The sequence below is a fragment of the Berghia stephanieae genome, chromosome 8 (genome assembly GCF_034508935.2).
Source record: "Berghia stephanieae isolate SIO BIC M18660-M18661 chromosome 8, UCSD_Bste_1.3, whole genome shotgun sequence".
Lineage (NCBI taxonomy): Eukaryota > Metazoa > Mollusca > Gastropoda > Nudibranchia > Aeolidiidae > Berghia > Berghia stephanieae.
Window position 1 is genome coordinate 21,286,703 of NC_088367.1, and position 19,305 is coordinate 21,306,007.

Consider the following 19,305-nt stretch of genomic DNA (forward strand, 5'->3'; position numbering starts at 1 on the left):
TCCCTGGCGACGGTTACTGGAGGGCACTCAAACTGAGGTTTCCTCAGATCACTGTCCGCTCGGCAGAATGCTGTAGCCACAAGCGTTTGTCTGCTCTCAGCAGAGAACGGGTGGCTAGCTACTTTGAGGATCTCCACTCCCTGATCAGGAGGAACAATATCCAGCCACAGGCCATCTGGAATATGGATGAAACTGGACTGCAGTTCTCCCACAAACCTGGCAAGGTAACTACAACGTACCTAGGTGTTAATTTTTCTAAAAATACATCAACCATTGTCTTGTTTTAAATGAGCTTAACTCACTCAATCCTAACACCGACTATATCCGTTGTATACCCGAGATTACTTTTACCCCATGCCTATTTTCTACATTTTTCTGAGACAAATTATAGGCGTAGTATCAAAGCTAATGTTTTTAATTTTTACGTGTTAAAAGGTAGTTGAATAAAAATATCCATGAACATGCTCATTTTAATATATTTTTTCCAATTTTGAAAAGAATAAAAAATCTCTAGGATTGAGTGAGTTAACAATTGAGCTTTATATAGCGCAATATCCACTAAATGTGCTCAAAGCGCTTTACAAGAATCTCTAGGATTGAGTGAGTTAATAATTGAGCTTTATATAGCGCAATATCCACTAAATGTGCTCAAAGCGCTTTACAAGGGGTCCCTGGTCAACAGCAACATTAACATGTAGGACGAGTCATGACGCCTGTTAGGCGATATTACAATTTTTCGGACAAAGACAACGCTGTTAACGGCCTGGTACTCATTTTAACACCTGAGTATGGTGAGAGAATGTGAGTAAAGAGCCTTTTCCAAGGACTCAACTATGCTCCGAGCACGAGGCTCGAACCCAGGACCTTCCAATCTGAAAGCGAGTGTCATACCACTAGACCACATAGCCGCTTTGACTGACAAATACCATGGGATGGAAAGTTGTCATCACGTCTCATAATATGTGCCATGATATGAGTGAATGTCTAACAATTCAGTTTAATCCAAAATGTTTCAAGGAACAAATCTCTCACAAGTTTCTGTTGTTTTCTTTTTTTTCTTCTTATATTTCAAAAGGTTGTTGCCAAGAAGGGGTCACGCCGTCTGCATCAACGGTGTAGTGACTCAAAGGAGACGGTCACTATTGTGGCTGCCATCAACGCTGCTGGCAGAGCCCTCAACCCGATGGCCATTGTTAAAGGAAAGACAGAGGCGAGCGTCCAGTCGTTTGATGTCCACCTGGGTCCCGATGGGTGCTTCTGGACTTACCAAGAACGTGGATGGACTGACAACTCTATTGGACTGGAATGGTTTAAATCTGTGTTCCTTCCAAATTGTGGAACGGAACGGCCCCAGCTACTCCTCTTGGATGGGCACAGCAGCCATGAAGTCCTCGAGCTCCTCGAAATTGCCAGGGACGAGGATATACACATATTTGCACTGCCACCACATACAACACAGTGCCTGCAACCATTGGACACAAATGTGTTCAAACCGATGAAGTCGGCGTACAACTCGGCGTGTACCGATTTTTTATATCACTACCCCAGCAAAGTGATAGATAAACACTCGTTTCCCCTTATGCTCAGCAGAGCATGGGATGTCTTGAGGGATGGAGCATTGCTGAGAAAGGCTTTTAAAACGACCGGCGTCTACCCCCTCAACCCAGCAGCCATCTCTGATGACTGGTTTTCTGCATCCGCTGCGCTCTCGCGGCCATTGTTGGAAACAGGGCCATCTGATGCTTCCACATTAGGGGCCATCTTGGTCCAGTCTGTGGGTCCAGAGTCTGAATCACCAACTATCACACAAGAGGCAGGGCCGTCTGATGCTTCCACATCGGGCGGCATCTTGGTTCAGGCTGTGGATCCAGAGCCTGAACATCCAACAACACAGGAAGCAGGGCCTAGTACAGAGGATATCTTGGCCCAGGCCATGGATATATCTGGGCTGACAGCCGACTGGAACAAAGCTGTCAATGAGATATTCTCGACCCCGGCTCCAGAACCACGTTCTGCCACTGCGAGAAGATATGAAACTTCTCACAGAGTTCTCACATCTGATGAGATAATTGAAAGCAAGCGGCAGAAAAGAGAAGAGAAAGAGAGGATGGAGGCAGAGAAACGTGAAAGGGCTCTGGCACGTGAAGAGAAAAGAAAGGCTGCCAAAGATAAAGGGCCGCAGCCAAAGAGAAGCAATTTTTAAAAAAATAAATAAATCGGTTTGAAATGTTAAAGTGTCTTTGTCTTAATAATTTGTTGCATTCTTGATTTTTAACTGAAGACAAATTGGTTTAGTGGTTACCTCATTGGCCACAAACTGGGAGATGCTGGGTTCGATTCCAAAGCCAATTTTTGCTCTATTTTCTTGAGCAATAAAAACTCCAACTGCTTCTCGGTTTGTAACTGTGGTGCTCATTGAGCTCGAGTCGCATCACAGTTACTAATCCTGGGTCGGGTTCCCTACCTCCTCAGTGGGCAGGGAGGTACTTACCGTGTCTTCTATCCCCTTATATCTCTTTTCCACCATGCTTTCTGTCTTTGTCTTGGTATGAGATTACTTGGTTTTGTCCCTACCTTGGCTGGTGTCCTTGGATTGGTATGCTCTTGGAATCTACATCTGATCCCTATTTCTTCACAATTCCCCTTTGTCTTACTCTCTCTTGGGTGCTTTAATTGTAATTCTAGAACTTTCGACTATCCCATTTTCTTCCTTTTTACTGGCGCTGATATAACCTATATGTGTTGCAAGCGCCGTAAAACCTTTAAAACAAAGAAACAAGTTACTAATCACAAGGTAAAAACTGCACAGGATAGAATGTGTTTGACATGAAATACAGCCTGGTCATGATGAGGCAAGTGCACACATTCTTACAAAAGTGCCATAACAACCCATAAAGGACTTTGAGGAAAAAGCGGTGAAAATGAGTTATTGCTTCAAATTGGGTTAATAAACTATAACCCATAAAGGAATGGCGAAAAAAGGGTGAAAATGAGTTGTTGCTTCAAATTGGGTTAATAAACTATAACCCATAAAGGACTGAGGAGAAAGGGGTGAAAATGAGTTGTTGCTTCAAATTGTGAAACATTCATAAACTAGACAAAAAGTAAAAGAGATACACACGAGAACGGTACTACCACGAACTCGGGGACCCAAATAATTTTGGGGTTTTGGGAGGGGGAGACTTTCAAAAAAAAAAAAAAATTGGGGGGTTTGGGAGGGGGGAAACTTTTTTTTTTTTTTTAAAGTCTCTCCCCTCCCAAACCCCCTATCTAGACTCTTTTTTTAATAAAAAAGTTTCCCCCCTCCCAAACCAAATAATTTTGGGGTTTTGGGAGGGGGGAGACTTTCAAAAAAAAAAAAAAAAATTGGGGGGTTTGGGAGGGGGGGGGGAACTTTTTTTTTTTTTTTTTTTAAGTCTCTCCCCTCCCAAACCCCCTATCTAGACTTTTTATAAATAAAAAAGTTTCCCCCTCCCAAACCCCTAAAATTATTTGGGTCCCCAAGTTTGCGGTAGTACCCACGAGAACATTAAAAAGACCTCAAATCAAACGAATAAAACATCAATAAAAGTGTTCCATCTGGTCTCTTCGGAATTGCATCGAACCCCTTCGGAATTGCGTCTACCCTCACTAGTCATATTAAAACAGTCAATGGGAGAAATGGAACTCTCCTGTCCTATCCGAAATAGTTTCATCCAATCAAAAAGCACGTTAGTAATACTAATTTTGTATAAGATGTGATTGGCTGATATAAATAGATTTAGCAAAACATGAAATGTGAGTAGTTATGTGATTGCCCTTCGGAATTGCAACAGGCTACCCTATTTATTTTAAGAGGTAGAGTTGTATCTCAGTTCGTACAAAATCATTGGGATGAAAATACAGAATTCATATGAGGGAACAATAGTGCGTTGCCAAATTACTGGTTCCAATCTAACTTGGAAGTGTGAAACTAGTCCCTTTGAGGACTGGATACATACCTTGTGCAATTGATTTTCTGGTTTCAGAGTGATGGCATCTTATTTTATAGCCTAAATTAATGCTGGTCGTCCATAAAGATCATCCATCCTCCCTCTCTTAATCCCAGTAATTCTAAGAATCTGCCTATATATCCTACTAAAATGTTTATGCCACCTTATGGTTCAATATGTACCTATTCATTGTTAATTCTCCGGAGGACTGGTCATACACTTCCAATGGGTTTTGAACTGGAAGAGAGGAAGGTGTGACGTCGCGACTTCTGCTTCTCATTACAACATAAAGTAAATCTCAATCTTAATTTATTTATGGTAGAGGCTTCAAGTTTGGAATCAAATAACACAACAGCAGTATTTGATTTTTAAAAACCCTTCCAATATCCCGTGTATATATATACATAAAAAGGATAAGGGCTTCATTTTTTAACCAGATAAATGACTGTCTTAACTAGGATTTGAAAGAAATGCAGGCTTGTTGGAAACAAGTTATAATCTGACTTTCATTGTGGAATCTACAGTGTTTTTTTATGGTTCAAAATGAAAAATGATTTGATAATTTGGCAAAAAAAAGGTATTTTCTCATAGATATTTTTCTATAGCAAAAGTTGGGTAAGAAAATATCTGAGAATTCTCTTATGTACTTCATGTGCTTAAATACAGTGACTAAAAAATTGAAAAAGTTTTTATACATGTTTCTGGAACACTGCAGTTATCTTTTATTATTGAATTCTATATTAGTAAAAAGATTATACTTTGTGTTGGTATATCGATACACAATAATAATTCTGGCATTGTATCATGCTTCAATTGAGACAAAACAAAGTGTATGACATCAAATATTTTAGATTACTTTTTTAAGGAAAAGAAAAATTATAAACAAAAATGGGATGTAATTCTTTCATTAGTGGTGGCATGACGATTGACGCTTTCAGATCATTGAAAGGATATTTTCAAAAAAATGTTCAGATTCTTTCTTTCTTTTCTTTTATTTTATTTTTTTAGATTTTAATTAGCCATTTGTATTTTTTACTGTGTTTTTTTAAAAATAAATGTTAGAATTTGAATTTAGAAATTGGATTATGTCAAAAGTACTTCAGATGCTCATAGCTGTATTTTTCAATTTCGCTTTCTTTTTCTTTTTCATCACTTGTTTTTATCTCACTATTCATTATTATGTCTTATACTCTTACACTCAACACTTTTTGATTCATTTTTTAGAAATCCAGCTTTTCCTCTTCATTTTTTTCTTCTTTTGTTTTTGTTGCATCATTTAATTAGTAAATATGTTGAAAACGTGAGTCCTTATTTTCAAGGTTAGATGGGCAAATGGGTTAACAAAATGCTGGATCACGTTCTATCTCTAACCTTTGTTCAGACTTAAAAACTTGTCTTTGATCAGAGTTAAAAACCAAAGGGAGCACTGAAATCACTTATTGAAGGCAATGCTCTCTCTGAAGAACGCAGTGAGAATTTTATACCATAGGAAGTTTAGAGATAAAACCAGAATCGTTTCAATAAATGATTTTCTTAACACAGGAGACTTCATCTTTGGTAGTAGTGCCAGCCAACATGATACTAAATAAATCATTAGTTGAAAATTTCTATATCGTGCATCTCCAGGATTCATCATGATCAATGCAATCACAGTCTTATCACTTATTCCCACAGCCTGTCATGTGGCTCTGAAATTCCGTTTCATATCCTACAAGTCATCTTATGTCTTTGTTAGGTCCAAAGTTTTATTAGCATTTATGCCCCTCATTGCTATGGCTGTAGGAAAGGCATTCTTACATCTTACTCATCCTATAGGAGAGTGACTTTATTTTTCAGGTCCCACTGATGCAAATCGTTGTGTTCCTAGCCCAACAAGCTGCGGCATGTCTTGTCCCATACTTTAAATGTATGCTGTTTCATCATTTGGGGATTTTAAAAAAGTAAATTGCCATATAAAAGCATTTGATAAATGCTACCTTTTCTTTTCCGTATTTTCTTTTTAAAACCATGAGAGCAGTAATAGCAATTCTCACCAGACTTCGCCAGAATTACCTGCTGACAACTCAATTAATTAATGCATATTAAAATTGCCGGTTTAAAAGTTGATATTGTGATTTCTACCAAATGCTAGTGGTTTGGAAGTTAAAATAAAAGCATACTGGTAGAACGGGAACCTAAGCTAATTGCTTTGTGGATAATCAGAAATATAAAATTCTATCATACTTCTAATAATGCAATTTGACCCATTGAGACTGTCATATGGACTAGATTTTAAGATTTATTTACACTTTTTTATTTGTTTCAAAGACATCCACGATTTTCAGACCCTTTTTATTTGTCAGACTAACAAAACTGGTTCTCATATCCCTGAAAATCAGATCTTTTATGGGCATATACACGGGGAAATGATGTCCAATGTTATTTATCATTAACTTTTTCAGCGCCATTGGCCGCACTGTACAGCAAGAGCAGAATCTGGTCTACTGGCCAATGGTCGCACAGTGCGGCCGGTCTTTAAAGGCAAAATAATAATGTAATCCAATCCAACTTTCTACGAAAGTACTATCTATTGAACCAATGGCATCATTTCTTTCATCAGAACATTCAATTGGCCCTAGGGGGTATTTTAATTGAGATTTTGTGCCGAATTCGAATGTCGCTTTGTCTTAGCTTGTCATTCTCATGCTGCCTCAATCAGATGTCAGCCATTTTGTGACGGAAATGTAAATATAACCTCTCGCTCAAAGAGTTAAGATATTTTTAGTTGGAGCTCTCTGTTATCTTTGAGAAAATATCTTCATCCTTCATCTGTGCCTGATTCACAATGAAATAAATTGATAAAATGAACACTTATACAAGGCATTTTTTCCCATTTTTGTTCAATTCACTTCACAATGCTTCATATATTTCCCAAGGAGGCCACATGATATAACGAAATTTCAATTTTAAACGCACAAGTCATCTGCCTGGCATCATTTTTGTACCAGCTCTCACAATAGTTACTGTCTTTAACACAGTACTCATTCACTTTCCAAGTTTTAACTTGAGTACAGTATGTAATATGAGTTGAGTTTTCCAAAGAAAATAATGCCAGATTTATGATTGTGATCCGACTAGTCACTGACCTCACTCATCATCCCCTAGCTTTGTAACAAGAGGACACGTCGTCCTTATGAGCCTCAGATGCCACATTTGTGGCTAATCATGTCAAACTGGTATCATGTCAGGATGAACGGGATGCCAACAGTGAATATAAAGTTGAAATGACCAGAAATATTAAACTTTTGAGTGTAACCTCTTCATGACATATAAACATTTCCCAAATTTCATTATTTTGACTCTAGATTATATTTTCAACACCAATATCAATCTGACAAGATACCATTTTGAGACAATAGGGAGACTCAGAGAAAGGCCAATTTATGAAAAATGTCATTCTCATCAGAAAATCAGAGATTCTTTTTAAAAAAGAAAAAATAGTGCACTAAGTATCTAGTTGGTAGACGCCCTTGTATTGAGATCACTATATTGCTTTATTGTTCTTCCATTGTTTTTCAGTCAACTGCTTCCCATTACTCTCTGCTCATCAACTCTGAATTCTTCAATCTTTGCCTTAAAAAAGAAAAAGAGAAAAGTACACAATACTGATTCCAACTGTTTCCATATCATCATCATGCTCCTTGTCCATCTCATTTCTCCTCCAACAGTGTCTGCTACCCATGACAACCCATTCGGGGTTGATAGCCCATGTCATTACGCCGCCAAAACTTTTTGTAAGGCCAGTCTCTTTTCACGCCTCCCAATGCCTGGTACGCTTTTCATCAATCCTTGACGGACATGGACCCTTATCTGTTGTTAAACTGCTGTTGTTGTTTTTTTAAAGATTGTTTTTTTTGTGTGTTTTTTTTAAGGGAATCATTAATTATTCGTTTTTTTTTAGTTGAGAAAAAAAAAATCAATGTCGAAAGTCCATAAGGAAAAAAGAGAGAAATAAATTATAGATAAAACCCCTCCCAAATTTTTTTAAAATAAAAAGAAATTGAAAAACTCACTTTCCTTCCTTGTGTAAATCTTTTTCATATATTTTTCTTGTAGTCCGCCTGGAAAAAAAAAAGACAAAATAATTCCCCCCCCCCCCCCCCCCCCCCCCCCCCCCAAAAAAAAAAACAACAAAAAACAAACAAACAAACAAAAAAACCCACATCAAACAATGCATTTGGTTAATAAATTCTTTTCTTAATTACATTTTTAAAATAAAAAATTTTGATTTGCCTCCATCATTTTGATATTTGCTCATACTTTATCATGGTATATTTTTTTCCTTTGGACTAGACATCAAGATTTCATAACAGTGTTTGAAGAAATGATAATATAATTATTATACCCTTTTTTTGACGTTGGAATGGACATTATTTAAAACTAATTTTTATCTATTAACCTCCCTCCTCTTTCTCTTACTCCTTTGCGTAGTATGCTTGATGAAATAGCCTGCATCATTTTTCTTTATCTCACCTCTGTGTTTTAAACTTGCGTTATTTAGTTATTTAATGGTTTATTGCAACATGTGTTCCTTTCGCCGAGTTAAAAAAAAAAAATGGCTGAATTTTAGAAATGGCTGAATTTCAATTTCTATAGCAATATCTTTGGATTTCTCGGTTTTGTTATATAATAGGATTTATCATTCCTTCGTCAGGTCTGAAATCCAACCACAAATCTATTTTATATCCACATATCTATTTTCCTCTCTATCTCTTCTCTCTCTCTCTCTCTCTCTCTCTCTCTCTCTCTCTCTCTCTCTCTCTCTCTCTCTCTCTCTCTCTCTCTCTCTCTCTCTCTCTCTCTCTCTCTTATTCTTTCTCCTTTTCTTATTTCTATCTATCTATCTATCTATCTATCTATCTATCTATCTATCTATCTATCTATCTATCTATCTATCTATCTATCTATCTATCTATCTATCTATATATCTATCAATCTCTTATCTTTTAGATTGTCTGATTAAATCTGCTCAACCTATTTCTATCTGTCTATCATTTTTTTTTTAATGTGCCTTTACCATTATCTCACCATCAATCATCTTACCTTCAATCGGCATATATATACAAGGTGATTCTAAAATAATTACGTAGTTGTTTAAAGTCTGTAACATTGAAGTGGACTGAATTAGTGGTTATTTAATAGAGTAGTTATCTAAGTTTGTTTGGGTGTCAATTTCACAGATGTCGTTAGTATAATTTCCAGTGTAGCTGCATTGAGGGAAAATCAATCAAAATGGCAGCAGCTTCTAATGGTACTCACACTACTATGTTATGACGATCGACCCAATCTGCAAATTCCATACCGCACTCGTGCACCATTGCAAACCCGCCCGGAAACTTCATCCATCGCACCGTTCATCTAGATGCTCTTCGTTTTCGGGCTCATTACCACAACGGGTAAATGATGGATGGGTGGCAAGTCCCCTCTGATGCAATGAGCTTGCTGTTAAGCAGGTTCTCGACTGAAGCCGATTGACTGCCATCCAATGTCTCCTTTTGTTGGTGGAAAAGCATGGCAACTTCTCCCCATTCCTTCACTCTTTGATCATATTAAGCCAGTTGTTTTAAATCACCTCCCCCCGGACATGGGGGCGGGAAACTGGATTGCTGCCATTATCGGACCCCCATTCTCTAGGCATTGTTGCCAGCATTGCCGACACTATGTGCATGGACTTGCGAAGTTTAACATCTACCTTCTCAATGTTCTTGCTTCTATCAAAATGGCGAGTACTGAGCAGAAGGCATTTTATGTGCTTGACTTTGCGAAAACAAATGCAAATTTCAGGGTGCAAAGTGCCTTCAGAACAGAATGTGGCATTGATCAGCCACATCGTGAGAGCATTCCATGAATGGTTAGACAGTTTAGGAGAGTTGATGCCTGTGTAAAGGAAATAGTCCTGGAAGACCATGTGTTTCGGTGGAGTAAGTGGAGAGGATTAATGATGTGTTTATGAGGAGCCCACTTAAATGCACAAGCTGAGCAAGTCTTCAGCTTGCCATCCCTCGAACCTTTGTCTGGCATGTGTAAAAGAGAAACATGAAACCATACAACCTAAGCCTTGTCCAAGCACTTACTAATGATGACAAGGTGAAGTGAAGGGCTTTCTGTGAGTCAATGCTGGATTTGGGAGGAGAGATGTTAAAGACCTTGCTCTTTGTTCTTGACCCGCCAGATCACCAGACCTTACTGTGTGTGACTTTTACTTGTGGGGATAAGTTTACATTCCACCACTTCCAGAAAGTATCGATGACTTGAAAGATCGGATAATGAATGCAATCAACACGGTGGACAGTGACATGCTGCAGCTCATTTGGGATGAATTCTCATATCGGCATGATGTTGGTCCACGCTGCCAGTGGTGGCCATATTGGATATTTATAAATATGGAATAAAAACTTGAAGATATGTACTACACATGTGTCCATGTTAGCATTTTCTATTGTTTTTCTTTTTACAAATATTGCTTGATAGTTTTGCCATATTCTTTTTGAATCACCATGTATATTCATTATCGTCGACATCCAACAAATCCATCGAAAAATATTATTTTTTCCATATCTGCCATGCATGCCATCCCTATAGAACTATGCCTTTGATGTGCATGCATTACCCATTTCATATTCTAATGGTTTTGATAAAAATGAGCGCCCGTCTGATGCTCAGGTCATAAATATGTCTTGATAAGAAATACCTGGAATCCGTAAGCATGCACAGGTAGATGGAAAAGGTCACTCACTCCTTTGCTTCAAACTCCCTATCACATAGATCAACAAAGGGTCAAGGTAAAGAAATGTCTATTCCATCAGCTAGGACAGATGCGCACCTTTTTTCCTTTGTCAATGTGTTTGATGTTTGGAACCAATAGTAAATTTGTTAACCAAATATCACTTCTTTCAAAGGTAATAGTCAACATAAACTTATTGGTATAGAATGTGAAACGTTTAAACATATACAATTTAAGTTTTAAGTGGTTCTTAGCCCAAAAAAAAATGTCCAACTTCAAGTTAGAATCTGTCATGTTGTCCCAGGAGTGGAGCAAATTCAGGGTTAATAATCTTCCTTAAAACTAAAAGAGAAGTGCCTGGGTGGTATGGGAGTGTAAGTATTGCAAGGATTTGGATGTTGCCTTCATCCAGTTAACGGCCCTTTTTTTCATAATTAATTGGTTGTAGTTGTAGTTCCTGTGGGGGGAAATAAAGAATACAACTTACTACTGCCAGTAGCTCTTATCACCTAAACAAGTGATCGTCTTATATTCAAACATTTTAACTGTTTTCTTCTTATATTAAGGTGGTTCGACTGTATTTCAACACCTTTACAATTATCAATGCAATGTCATAAACTTTCACGGACATGTTCAGTTCAGATGTACTTGTACATGGTCAAAAAATAATATCACTTTTTTTTGTCCTCATAGAAAGTTCCTTAGCTGCGATAAATGAGAAAATCTTTTTTTACAGCAATAGATTTTTGACTGCTGATTATTTAAATAACAAGGTGACCACCTGACATAAGAATGCAAACAGCTCATACTGTTTTAGTGTATCCATTCCCAACACACTCCCATGAACCTTTTATCATCAAACTATGCCTAACGTATGGAATTAGACATTCCCTGTAGCATTCCAAACCCGATTTTAGAACAAAAGGCAATCTGTAAGCAATTGAATCCTCCGAAATCGGCCGAAATGTGGTAATGCAATAATTGTGAAAATGGCCATTTTGAAGCTGACCACAGCAATAAATGACAAAGGTAGATAGATGGAAATTGGTAGATAGCTGCACAAAGTGATAGGGATTTCACTAATTTAAAAAAAAAACAATTTTTTTTATTACAATTTTTTTAGTAACATCAAATGAAAATGATGGCAAGAGCAAAACATACACAAAAAACGCAAAATTGCGACAATAGTTTGAGACATCCAGCTCACATGACTTGAGAGGAAATTGTTTTCAAGTTTATATTTTATTATATGCATCTTGATCTAGTAGAGTGCCAAATCAGGAATATCAAGTTTTGCAGACAAAATCATTTCCTGATAATTTTGGATCAATGTCAATCATATGAATTGGATTTTGACTGCTCAGTTTGTACACAATAACCTGGAAAATCTTATTTCCAGATCCGATCATCTGTTTTGGGAGTCACTGTGTGTGTGTGTGTGTGTGCATGCGTGTGTGTAATTGCTATTCAGGTAAAGGTATCAACTCTTATTAAGTGGCATGATTGCTCTCGAGGCAAAACATTATCATTATGGCCAGCTCTAAAATATTGAATTTGAGTTTTTAATTTTGTTCTATAAGATATCTTTTTACAGATATAATCACTTTTCGACTTTTTCAGCATATGGTGATTTTTCATGTCTTTCAACTACATGCATTGAGTTTATGTATTTCAAAGCTTAGCATTGGAATTGTCAAAAAAGACGCAAAAAAAAAAACAAACGAATGATCCTAGTTTTTAAAAATAGTCTATATACAATGATCACATGAAGATTATGTTTTGACATGATATACTACAAAAGTTTGTCTGTATTGATTTTGATTTTATCAGAATGCATTTTTTTAAAGATTGATTGGGAAACGAAGTTTGAACTTTAAAGAAGCAAAAGATTGTTTTGGTTATATTTATTTATCTTATCAAACAAATAATAGGAGCATTTATTCTTAGTGGTTTTCAAGTTTACATACCCGACAAAAACTCTTTTGGAACTGTATTTTGTTTGATTTTTTTCTGTTTTCTCCTACTTCTGTTCTTTTGACAGAAATGATAAACAGGTTCAGAGTGAAGCAACGCTGTTAATGTCAAATTTTGAACTGCACACGATTTTGTGCCAGCTCTTATTTATTTACTTTGATGTTTAAAGCAGTAGGTGCGATTCTTGCTTTCCTGAATGATGGGTTGACAGATCTTTTTACACAATTTGTCGATCAAAGGGTATTCCATGTTTATTGTCCTAAAACTTTTAATCATGATACTTTAAATTGGTTTTGGTAAAGAAAAAATATCAATAACCAAGAGCATGGTTTGACTATGGGAATCATTTTAATCCTGCATGTGAATTTATGTTGTGAAAGGTTCATAGTGGATGTAGATACAGTTTATAACAATAAAGGATGAAGAGGTTTTTTTTGGTTTTTTTTTTTTTCAAGTTTTAATCTTTATTTCGTTGCATTTTCTGTTTAAGTGCAATAGATATTATATATATATTTCATTGTTTGTATTTTGTGTCTGAATGATTTTAGCCAAAGGAATGATTGTTATAAAATTTTTGGTTCTGTATTATGTATTTAAAATTTTTTTTTTTTTTCTATCAGTGGTGAAATTTACCGTCCTTCAAATTCGTTTTGTGTTGCATAGTATTATAAAAAAATATTTGATGTGATTTGAGTTTGTGCTACGTTAGTGCAGAGAATTGGTCGTGTATAGTTAGATAATATTTTTCAAATTATAGTAGACTCCAGAGTAGTGTTATTGGACATTTTAACAAAGGAAGTGGACAATGATCGTTGAATGATTTAGGTAGAAAGTTTATATGATGTCATTAGTAGGCATGGAACAATGTATGGATGTAAATGGGGTGAACAAAAAAAAAAAGAAGAAGAAGAAAAAAAAAAGTAAAACCAAACATAGACACCTTGAAACTCTTAGATTGTTTGGGAAAGAACAATATTCTTTCGGCCATATGCCAACCGATGGTGTAGCAGTACTTACCTTCAGTCGTGAGTTTCAAATCTTAGTGCAGACACAAGGATAATTTCTTGCAAATTATTTTAGCCCATCCCTTTTAGTCCTATCCTTAACGGACATGAAAAACTGAGATGCAGCAATTTAAGTCATTTTAAATGTGTTGAAAGGGGCATTAAACTTTTTTGAATTGTATTGAAATTTCCTGGAAAAAGAAGAATTAATGGCTGATTTTGCGAAACATTAATTAATACAAACTTCCCAGAACGATACGAAATTAAGTGCCTTTAAAAAATCTTTCTAGTTTTACACGTGCTATACCAATGGCCAAATAAGAACATTTCCAGTGGTTTATATCAAGAGATTGTTGAGGCCAATTGTCCAATTTTTCTCTTTAATCAATTCTCGGTTGCAACGACCACTTTAAAATCAACATACAATTCATTTTGAAAGTATTTATAAACAATCTTTAGAAATATTGATAAGTCGTAGATTAAACTGTAAATTGTCATAATTGACATTTTGAGAAGATGGTGCACAGTTCAGGGATGGGACAATGCATATATAATATTGTGTTATTTTTATATACCATAATGTGGTGTTTAATTTTAATCTGAAGGTTTAATAAATCCTAATTGAAGTTTTCACATATATTAAAATACAATAATTTCACTCAATCCATGTAACCTTTTTTTAAAATTCAGCATCCACAATTCACTTCCGTAAGGATATTAAAAAAATCTTTTAGTTCCTGCTGGATTTTTTTTTTTTTGGGGGGGGGGGGTGTTTTTGTTCACCCGTTGTTAATAAAGATGCCAGGAAAAATAGGAATACCACCTTTTATTGGGGGAAAATGGCAATAAATGGTGCATAGGCTAGTTATCTATTCAAGCTCTTATTTAAGTTTTTCAACTTTGGTCCTAATGTTTGGTGCTTGTATATAAACTTTCCGATATCATTGGTCCAATTTTATGTTTGAAGAGCACCTGCTGTTTGGTTTAGATATTAAATCATTGGTTCTCTGTTTTCCCCTCATTATGTAATTTGCTAGTTTCAAATTAGTTTAATGATGATAAGTTTCACGACTTACATTAAGGATTTATTCAATTTGTCCAATTATCTGATTGTAATCATGAAAAGGAATCATGATTTATCGCTATTGAATTAAGTTTAAATGTTGAAATGTTTATTTTAAGCCGTTGGTCAATAGTCATAACATCTCTCTGAACTAATTATTCTAACAATTATGATAATAAAGGGATAACATGTTATCGTTTATAGCTTAAACAACAAGCAATAATAATGATAATAATAATAATAATAATAATAATAATAATAATAATAATAATAATAATAATAATAATAATAATAAAAATAATAAGAGAAGAAGAACTATCACTGTCATATTTATGTTTCAGCGTTTTAGGCTGCTGAGAAAGTATTAGTATAATGTGTATCGTTTCTAAATAATAAAAGAAATGTTGATTGTTAGTAGACTCATTTGTGTGAATGATCAGGAAGAGACTGTAATCTGTATGGTAAATAACAAAACAGTTATTGTTATGGGAAAAGAAATTATATGAACCTTTCATTCTCTTGCCATTGGTTTCAGCTTTTTGAAGTAATGAACTTACTGTCTGAAAATCTCAGCATATGAGTAGCATTTTAAGAATTGTATTTTGATAATCATCATTTTAGATCCTAATTAAAATTATCACCCCCCCCCCCCCCCCCCCCATCCCATTCCTATGTCCTTTTGTCTTTGTTCTAAATGACCTCATCCCCTTCTCTGACTATTGCTATTCCATCAATTCTGCACCACCTACTGTGATCCAACAATGTGTATTGACAACTGTCGCCCTCATCCTCTTTCAAAAACAGTCACCCATCCAACAGACATTGGGTCCCAAGCCCCACACGAAACTGGAATATGTGGAAGGGGTACTCAGACACAAACTTATCTTCCTACAAGTAAGTCTTTCTTTAATGACATTATTTTGTTGTTGTTACAATACATTATATGTGTGTTGGTCTTCTAAATATTTCCAGAGTTGCTGGGAAAAAATGGTAGATAATTTTCTCTGTTTTACTTTTTCTTATTTTATTATATACTCACTCACTCACTGACTCACTCACTCACTCACTCACTCATTCAATCCCCTCTTGGCCTGCTGGCACTTGAGGCGATGCAAGGGATCTCCACCTGGTGCTGTCAGCAGCTATTCTTGGGGCCACCTGGAAGGACCTCTCTGTTTTAGGTCCCTCTCCACGGTATGTCTCCAGGTCTCTTTGAGGCCTTGGGGTGTCCATCGCAGAGCCTTCCTTGTCAGAGTTTCTTCAGGTCTGTGACAGACATGCCCCAACCATTACCATCTTCTCTTATTCTATACACCATGCCCATAATTCTATACCTGAATCTAGATATTTAGTAAAATTTAATTTTACTCAAATGAAAAGCTACATTAGAACTAGTTTCAAATTTTTCCCAACATCTATATTGTTTTATCAAGTCACTACTCCCATTGCTAGCCTCATGCCATCCTTGGTCTCTTTATTTTGTTTCATCATTTGTATTATTGCTTTTGTTTAGTGCTCTTTTGGTTTTTAAATAGATAAAGTTGTAATGATTATTTTCTTTTGTTCTGCGTTTGTCTCGTCCTATGGGCTTAATTCATACTGTTTCATTATAAGGATTTTTATTATTTTTTAAATTGTGAATGTTGATTTTTTTATATATATATATATATATATATATATATATATAATATATATATATATATATATATATATATATATATATATATATATATATATATATATTTATATATATATATATATATATATATATATATATATTTATATATATATATATATATATATATATATATATGTGTGTGTGTGTGTATATATATAGTGGAGAGATCACTTTTGTTGTGTCATCTATCGCTATAACTGTTTTCCCTTTCCTTGTTTCTCTGTCTCTGTTCTGGATTGAGATTGCTCTGATTTATCCTGGTCCTGGTGGGGATCCTTAGCTGGGAAGGAGACAGTCAAATGTATATTGTTTTTTTTTCCTTGTAAATCATCTCTATGTTTGAATGTATTATAGTTTGTAAACATTTGTGTGTATCCTTCATAGCGACCAAAATCAATCCCAGGTGCAGTTGAGATTTTTTTCTGACCCCCGTCCACCCAGCAGTGATTGAGTAGCTGGGTCTGTAAGATCTGTTGGAAAGTACTTTGCGATAGGCTAGCATTCTATCCAAAAAGGTAGCAAGCAATTTCTGTTGTCCACTTCACACTATAGAAACAGGGATGAACCAACTCCATAGGCCTTATGGCTCTGAAGGACTACCTTTTTTTTTCCCTTTGCTTGTATCTGGATGGGCACATCCATGGCTCGTGGAACCTTCTGCTCCTTATTTGAACCAGTCCCATTTTTTCTTTTTGTTTTTTTTTTTTTTTGTTTTTTTTTTGTTTTTACTTCAGATCTACAACTCTTCATCTGCATCATCTTCCTTTAACTGGCCCTGAAATGACCTAATAGTGGGACAAGTGCCATAAAAAAAACCCTCAAAAAAAACAAAAAAAAAACATAATCTCTCAGTTATTTAATGAATCAATTTTTATTTTATTCGTCTTAGTCTTATTATTATTTATGTTGTTTACTTTTGTTTTGTGACAGGTTTTACCTTCAGAGATGGAGGTTAACGAAGAGGAATGTATAATCTTCAACGATGGAACAAAATCACCAGGCTGCAGCCGGGAAGAATTCCAAACCTACGTAAGTGTTACTAATTGATTTGTTTGACTCCCTGACACTTGACAGTGCTGCTTCCACTGCTTAAAAAAAAAAAAACTACAACCTTCACCAACAATACTACAACTTGTTCTACTATAGCTCTGTCCCCACCTCCCAGCAACCTTGAGACTGCACCCACCACAGAAAAATTGATTTATGATTGACCTGGTGACTAGTGGATACCTTGAATAATAACCAAGTCATCTACCCGCACAGCCATTCTTTTATTCAGCTGCAGCAAAAGCTGCCATTATCACAAAATGTTGGATTTGTCAAGAGACCGGGTAAAAGTGAAGCACGCTTCAGGCAAACTTTTGATTGATTCATTCCAGTGAGATGATGGAGTTGTTTTCTTAGCTTGAATTTTGATTGTTTGTGTATAATAGTTTGAGTCAGTTGTTTTTTTATTGTGTTTTTTAAAACCTTATGCAATATTTACTGCCAATGAGTATGAGAAAACCTCTTATTCATTTCATAAAACAGATTGTAGAACTGTAGAATGATTTTTTAAAATGTTTTTTTTTTCGTTTGGTGTCTGGAGAGAATATTGTGAAAATTGTGAATATCTTTAAATATAAAAGCTAAATAATAAAATGAAATGCTTAATATAGAATGTATTGGGCAGAGAGAATTTCAGAGCTAAATATTTATATTATTGATTCTTGCTAAAATATGACTTTGTTCCCTTAAAAGTTTTAATTTTATTTGAGAAATGTGAAAATTGTGTAAAATTATGATATGATAACATTATTTTTTTTAAAGTTATCTGTTACAAAGTTTGATATTCAGAATCTTACCAGAGATCCCTTTCACACAAAGAGCAGAGAAGAGAAGAGAAGAGAGAGGGAGAGAGAGAGAGAGAGTACTTGTTTTCCTCCACTTCTCTTTTTCATATTTTTCCCCCCTTTTTTTATTAAAAAAAATCAAGAATGATATAAGATGCTTAGGCTCGGAAAGGCCCCTGTCCATTCTACTTGTTTGCACTTTCATGACAGAAACCAACCTATAATGGATTAAAAAAAAAGATTTTTATAATTTATTTGTTATTACATATATATATATATATATATATATATATATATATATATATATATATATATATATATATATATATATATATATATATATATATATATATATATATATATATATATATATATATTATTTATTTATTTATTTATTTTATTTATTTATTTATTTACTTTTTTGGAAGCATTCAAGCTATTTCAAAAACTCAGTTGTTTTAAAACTTGTATGTACATCTTGAAGCAATTGATGTGTGTGTGGGGCGGGACAATTAATTTTACAAGAATTTTTGGAGGTGACCGTGATTGTTCGAGGTGGAGGGAACAGGAGAGAGAGAGAGAGAGAGAGAGAGAGAGAGAGAGAGAGAGAGAGAGAGAGAGAGAGAGAGAGAGAGAGAGAGAAGAGGGGGGGGGGGGTACTGATTCTTGTTCTCAAAGTAATGCAAAGTATTTGCCCTCCATAAATCAATTAAGAGTGCCTTGGTCCATGGAGTGAATCAGTTGCTTTGTTCAACATTGTACGGATAAAAGATAGATAATGGATACAGGTTACCAATATTGCTCAAAGGAAACAAAGTGTTCCCATTTTCAGAATTTTCCCCAAATATTCACACCCGCCCAACACAAAAATGGATTTTTCATAATGAAATAGAAAATCAACAAGTACATTCTATATATGGTATTTATTGTTCAGCAAAATGTGCTCTACATCACAGTGTCAAGTTATTATAGCCATAATTAACCAAATTTTCTTAAAATTATGTGATGTACAAAAGAAAT

At 35.3% G+C, this 19,305-nt stretch overlaps 1 protein-coding gene across 6 annotated transcripts in view; it reads left to right on the forward strand.

The window, feature by feature from the left end:
• LOC144978351 (tetratricopeptide repeat protein 17-like) overlaps nucleotides 1-19,305 on the forward strand; it is a 75,829-nt gene that overhangs the window by 34,489 nt on the left and 22,035 nt on the right. For 3 of the 6 annotated variants that reach the window (XM_078924270.1, XM_078924271.1, XM_078924272.1), the window contains 3 exons: nucleotides 7,679-7,780; nucleotides 15,580-15,669; nucleotides 17,384-17,482. In XM_078924270.1, the coding sequence (XP_078780396.1) occupies nucleotides 7,679-7,780; nucleotides 15,580-15,669; nucleotides 17,384-17,482 (291 nt within the window). The remainder of the gene's footprint in view (nucleotides 1-7,678; nucleotides 7,781-15,579; nucleotides 15,670-17,383; nucleotides 17,483-19,305) is intronic. The other 3 variants (XM_078924273.1, XM_078924274.1, XM_078924275.1) reach the window with 1 other exon arrangement.